General features: G+C 38.1%; 1 protein-coding gene across 1 annotated transcript; it reads right to left on the minus strand.

Annotated features, from left to right (window-relative positions):
• LOC105166511 (protein PRD1) lies at positions 5–6,266 on the minus strand (the record flags this gene model as incomplete). The annotated part of the gene is made up of 9 exons (XM_011085890.2): positions 5,782–6,266; positions 4,641–4,750; positions 4,378–4,553; positions 3,481–3,792; positions 2,172–3,123; positions 1,391–2,093; positions 1,037–1,317; positions 290–956; positions 5–79 (listed from the first exon to the last, which is right to left on the minus strand). Coding segments are annotated over exons 1-9 (3,711 nt in total), but the record flags the coding sequence as incomplete, so codon positions are not given.

Genomic DNA, 6,500 nt, shown 5'->3' on the forward strand with positions numbered 1-6,500 from the left:
GATTAACAGCTACATGCTGCATGTGATCCTCTATGCTGCTATCCTGAATGTCATTGGTGTACACTTGTCGTCTACATGCCTACAAGAGCTCATAGAATGTTAGATGAAGAATGATAACATTAATAGTGATAGCATATAAAAGTTCCGTATGTACTTCTAGGATCCTAATAAACTGAGCATTGCTCATCGTATTTGATAGAAAATTAATGAACTCCTCGATTCATATTCTTTACCTCTTCTCTAGGGTTCGGGTAAGGAAAATTCGATTATAAGATAAATGCAGTTTTACCTGGAACACTCTATTGAGGTCAGCAATATGTGAAGGATTCAGACGCCCAGAAACCAGAAGTTGTCGAAACAAAATCACTAATTCAATGTTCACATCACTCGGGGATATGTTCTGAATAATACCTCGTATAGAAGAATCATCAAACACTTTAGTCATCCAGGAAGGTATTTTGCTCAGTTTTAGCAATGAAACTGCGACATTAGCAGCGGGCTTGTGATGAATCATAAGGGATTTTGTCGTGAGACTTGGAGCAGACAAAGACATGACCAGCTCCTCTACTATCAATCTACACCAGTGGTCCTTTTCCGAAATCATAGGTTCAACTTGAAGCTCTCTCCATGTTGTGAGAGACGAGAAACATAGGGAACAATTCAGTGCGACTCTGACGTCATTAAAAAATATCAGGCCTTCTAGTACAGCTGCTAATGACGACAGGTAGCCTTCTCTTAATTTCAGATCAACAAGAGTTCTACTTGTATAATCTGATATTCCACTAAATAGCTCCACAAGACAAAATGAAGCAATTAGTTTTACTGGAGCAGATCCAAAGTGCATCAACTTGCACAAGTCATGGCATCGGATGCTGACATAGGATAATGGCTGCATATTGCGTCCCTCATCAAGCAAAATTTGGAAGTCAATAATACCTGGTAGGATAGCTCGTATGCTGTGAAACCAATGAAATCAGCATGGAATAAGAAAAAAAACAATAATATATCTCTCCTGCATCACTCATAATATGGTTACCTTCTCAGGGAGAAGAAGAGTAGCAAAAGCACAAATATGAGAACATCCCCTATTCTGGTTCCTTCGTCATGGTCAGAAAGAGCAGGTCCCTTCGAACAAGCTTCAGAGATTATGTTATTAATTGATGAGACCAAAGAAACATTCAAAATTATGAGTTTAGAAGCTTCCATAAGTGCCTCCTTTGTTGAGTGGTGCAAAATCAGAGAAAGAATGCCAACTATTGTGAGAACTTCTTCAGTCCATCCGTCTGAAGCCACAGCCAAGAACATGTAGTCCATCAACTATATAGAGGAATATCTAAATTAACTTTCTGGAGTTACATAAGAAAAGTGACAAGAATAGTAAATTTCATACCTTAACTGTAATCCCTACCCAAGCTTCACCATCAGAGATCGATTCAGACTGTACTGATTGTAAAGTACTAAAAACAAGTTGAGATGTGGCCATGAATAATTCTGGGAAATCATATATTGGATAATTATAAATACTTTGTAGCACACCATCCATCCCATGCATGCAGAAATGATCTGAAGCAACTGGAGCAATTTCAATCATTTCTTTACATGTTTTTAATACTGAAATGATGTCACACTCTTGGCAGGAATTTTCCACAAGCTCTCCCAATAAGCATACGAAAACCATTGCTCCAAAGTTGTCCCCAGATGTTATCAACTCAGCAAATGCATGTAAATTGACTTCTTGGCTAGTTTCATGATAATTGTTACCAATTGAGCCGTTGCATCTGCAGAATTTTAGTATCTGATCAGACAATGGCTTGCAGAGTTTCTCTTGTTGGAACAGCCATCTCAGTGATGTCAAGTGGATCTTGGTAGAAAGAGAATCCCAATCCTTGTCAGCCAATAGCTGAAATAGGATTCTTTCAGCTTCTGGGCTGTAAGGTATTTGGTAGCTCAGCTTTGCATATCCCCTGTAAAGCCCATAAAGATTTACTAGTAATTCTATGGTCACTGACTCAGAAGCTCCACAGAGGAAATCACTGCTGTTGAGTAAAATAAATTGCTCCAGAGAAGCTAGTACCAGCTTGTCATCTGCAATCCTAACCAATGAAAGAAAGACACACTAGTTAATTTTCTGGAGAGATGTGGGAGTAGAATGTAGATGAGAATCTTGTTACCTGTCATTATAAAGAGAGCTAACATACAATACCAGTAGAACTGCAGATTGACAAGAAAGCAACTCAGGATTATGGATACTCTTCTGACCAAGAAGGAATAACAAATCTGTAGGGTCGGATGGCAAATGGAGAGCAGCATCTCTGATAGGTTGCCCAAAATCAACTCCTAGAAGTACATCAACAATTGAACTGAAGATCAGATAAACCCTCCATTTCATCTTTTCTGAGGGAAACAGGCCCAAGCATCCAAATAATGCACTGAACCATGAAGATGAAACTAGACACTCTGCAAAATTCTTGGTGTCATCATTAGGATCCTGAAGCAGTATGGAATGAAGAGTTTCAATCACTCCCAAGATAATAGCTTCTTCCATGTCATTGATCGCCGTCATGAACCAAGGTAACATTTGCAATTTAAGAATGTCTATAATACAAACCCTTAGTCCCACATTAGATGAGATAGGGAAACTATCTTCCTGAGCAAATGCGTATGCTTCCTTCAGTAGGTAAAGTAAGTGCAAAATTTGATCAGTGTCTGTTTGAACATTGTCCAGACAAATTGAAACAGCAGATTGTGATGCATTTTTTACTGATGCTGCCAAGCTTTCATTTCCGCGAGAAGATGAGCATTTCATGATGGCAACAAGTATTGAGCATGACAAACTGAATGTCTCTGGAAGCATGTCAATATGTTTAATCAACATTGCTACCAAGATACTAGCTATTTCTTCAGCACTGCACGCTGATACTATTCCAGGACAGTTTAAAATACAGTCTAACATAAGCTTCAGCAATCGGTATTGTACAGGTTGAAAAGGAATTTCTGCTACATATCGCAGAATGGGAACCAATGTTGAGAACCCAATCGCGAGCCTTTGTCTGAAGGCTACATCAGCATTTGACAAAAGATCAAGAACCTGAATTGAAGAGTTGACAATTGGATCTTTGCTTCCTAGAAAATAACCAGAACACAGAAAAGATAAAAATGAAAAAGTTTGTTGAACTTTAAACTGTTAGCCTTTTGAACTTAATATTAATATTATCATATTTTGGCAAAAAGGACTAATTGGGAAAGAACTGATAGCTCAGGATGTTGTGGTGTCAAGTAAAATGGCATAAGGACGTGTCAGTTTAGGATATAAGTATTTCTCAGATACTAAAACTTCGCCAATAATCAAGAAATGAACAGGATTTTACTGATGAACAAATGATATAATGCAATAATGGATTATTATCAATTATTTGTTGATAAACTGCTACAGTTGTATACATGAAGTATCTGGCACATTATGTTCCATCAAACATTTACCTGATAATCTCAGTATTTCAAATATATAATCTGCTATATTCTGTTCTACAAATACTTGGCATTCTTTCCCGGAGACATCTGCAGATGAAAGATACCTAAAGATCAAATCCAATGTGGCAATCTGAACTTGGCTATCTGAAGAAAGCAGGGGGCCTTTTACTGCCTCAGAAAACAAGACTTCCAGAGGTGGCCCATCTATGACATGCTCAGTTTTTTGCATGAAGTTATCAGCAACGAAGGTATCCATGCTCCAAACATGATCTAAGCATGCACTCTGAAAAAAACCCCTCTGAGCTAACACTGTCAAAAAGGCTAGAGTAGGAAGAAGTGGTTATGATATACAAGACAATATATATATATATATATATTATCATGTACCACCCTATATTTTGCTATCATAGTGCACGTAAAATTTAGTTGCAACAAGGATTCCAGAAATAATTACAAGCAAAGATTCTCGGGTATGTTAATTGCTGTAACCGTGTCTTCTATACTTGTTCTGTAGACTGGAACCTTCAAGCATAGTCATTACTAGTTGATAGCCACTGACTCAGCCATTTACGTGAGAGATGTGATGCTTCAGTCATTCCATGAAAATAAACTAAGTTCATGCATGAATCACGAAAGCCAGTTAGAAAAATTGCTTTTTCATATAATCTTCTTCAGCCACTGAAATTTCTTGCCAAAAACTTGATAGTAATTGTATTTATGATAGAAAAAGTTCAAGCACGAAAACTCCAAAGCCAGTTAGAAAAATTGCTGTCATATAATCTTGTTTAGCAACTGAAATTTCATACGAAAACTTGATAGCAACTGTGTTTATGATTGAAAAAGAAATGTAAATTTAGAAAGAGATGCAGATAACTTGCAAACAAGGAGCATCAGGAAGAAACTAACCTACACAGTTTAGTCGAACATCATCACTTTGACTTTTCATGAGGATGTCAAGTGATATGTGCAAAATCTTGGGGCAGTAGGCCAGTAAAATATCAGCTCCATCATCACCCATATATGTGTAATGCAGGATGGATGATTTATATAGAACAAACATAATCTCCCCTTGGATTTCATCACTATATATAAGAAGGAAGAGAAATGTTTCAGGAATAAGTTCATGCAAGGTAAAGAGAAATGACTTGCTCCTGCATTGGTTCACTCACTTAGACAACTGAAGACCTGAGACAAGGTTGAAAATGAGGGTATCTTTGTTTCTAATGCAGCCATACAAATTACAATCCTGATTATCCAGGAGAACACCAAAGCAGTGAAGCTGCACTTAAAGAATAAATTTATTACAAAAAAGCACTAGGAAGATTTAGCATGGAGATAATATGTGCTTGAGAACCATTCTTCTAAAGATTAAATCTCAGCAGAAATGTTACAAAATTTTGAGGTTATTCTACGGGCACATAAAACACACATGTGAGTGGAGAAAAAAGGAATACACAGGCTTAAATATATAAAAATCAAGTTTCAGGCATACATATATTAGACGTTTTAGTCTTAGAAACAACCTTTTTTCTTTTTATTTTTTTGGTTACAAGTCTTAGAAACATTTAAGCCAGCTAACAGAGATCAAATCATACCAATACAAAACTCAGATTCCAAATAAACATGGACAGATGTATCTTGGCTTCTGCAACCGTACCTCCGTGAGAGCAAAAAGTATGCAATTGATCATGGACAACAAACAGCATTGGGAAAGTAACTTCTTTAGATCGCCAATAACAAGTAGTCTAATGCCATTTCTTTGTACAACTACTGAAAACTCTTATGAAGTACGACCAGATATTGGTATCATAACCTGGCTTTCATATTTCTAAGTTTCTCATAATGTTAAAAGATGCCAATAGCCATCGTGATAGTTCATTAATGGCCCAAACATTTAAAAATCATTAAGAACGGACAACAGAAAAAGGCTATGTCTCCAGTAAGAAGGGGTGTGGTATTGTTTGCATGTTACCTTCCACAATTTTGTCCTTGCTGATCAAGCATAAATGTCAAGTTACCCATAGCATCCATCACTTAACAACCAAAAGATTTTCATAAACATAATCATCAAAACTCCAATTCACTACTACAACCGGCTGAGACTCCCGCATTTAGATATTCTCCTTGTACTTTTAGCTCCATAGTTGACCAATAGGTACATTTAATTGAAAACCTTTCAATTTGTAGGCTGTTCCATTTTTAGTTCCACTGCTGGGTTCCAGATAAATGCATGCAAACACAAACATGGCAAAATTCTTCAAAACTCATCAATCGAGGGGGATAATAAGAAAAGAATGACCCGCTTATTACCATATACAATTGGCGACGGCTCCATGCCAACGATCCACTTGATAGCCAATCCGACACCCTAGCGACGAATTCCCCGCGCACCTCCTCATTGCCATTTCCGCTGCTACTGGAACCATCACACAATCTCTGGATCAAATGGATGGTTTGTTTGGCAATGGGCTCATCGTCGAAGTTGGATAAGACGGAAACGAGAGGGGAAATTAGGAAGTGAGAGTGGTAGGTAAGAAGAGAGTGGAAGAAGTGAGGCTGAGAGAGAGCTTGAGAAAGCTGAGAAAGGGCGTAGGAGAGGTGAAGCGTGGGCGATTTGGGATTGGAGAGAAGATTGGAGAGGCAGAGGAGGCAGATGGAGCCGCCCTCGGCTGTTGGGAGGATGAGTGAGGAACGGTGGCCTTGAGCGCAGGTTTCCGGCGGCAGAGCGGTGGTTGTGGCATACATAATTGAGAGAGTTGAAAAGGGAGGCGGGAAAAGGGAGCTTTATTATACAGTATATGGTTAATTGACAAGCACTTGAGTTTGTAGGATAAAACTCACATAGCCTATGGCCCCATTCATCATATCATAATAATCATTAGCCATTTATGCAATATTAATATTGTATGCGGGGCATACTTTTTTATGAGCGTGAGAGCAAGGGATGTCAAATTGAGTTACTTGACGCATGATCATTTTCAGTTGATCATTTTGACAACATGGGTGTTGAGCCCATGTCCATACTGGCG

The sequence above is a fragment of the Sesamum indicum genome, linkage group LG7 (assembly GCF_000512975.1).
Source record: "Sesamum indicum cultivar Zhongzhi No. 13 linkage group LG7, S_indicum_v1.0, whole genome shotgun sequence".
Classification (NCBI taxonomy): Eukaryota; Viridiplantae; Streptophyta; class Magnoliopsida; order Lamiales; family Pedaliaceae; genus Sesamum; species Sesamum indicum.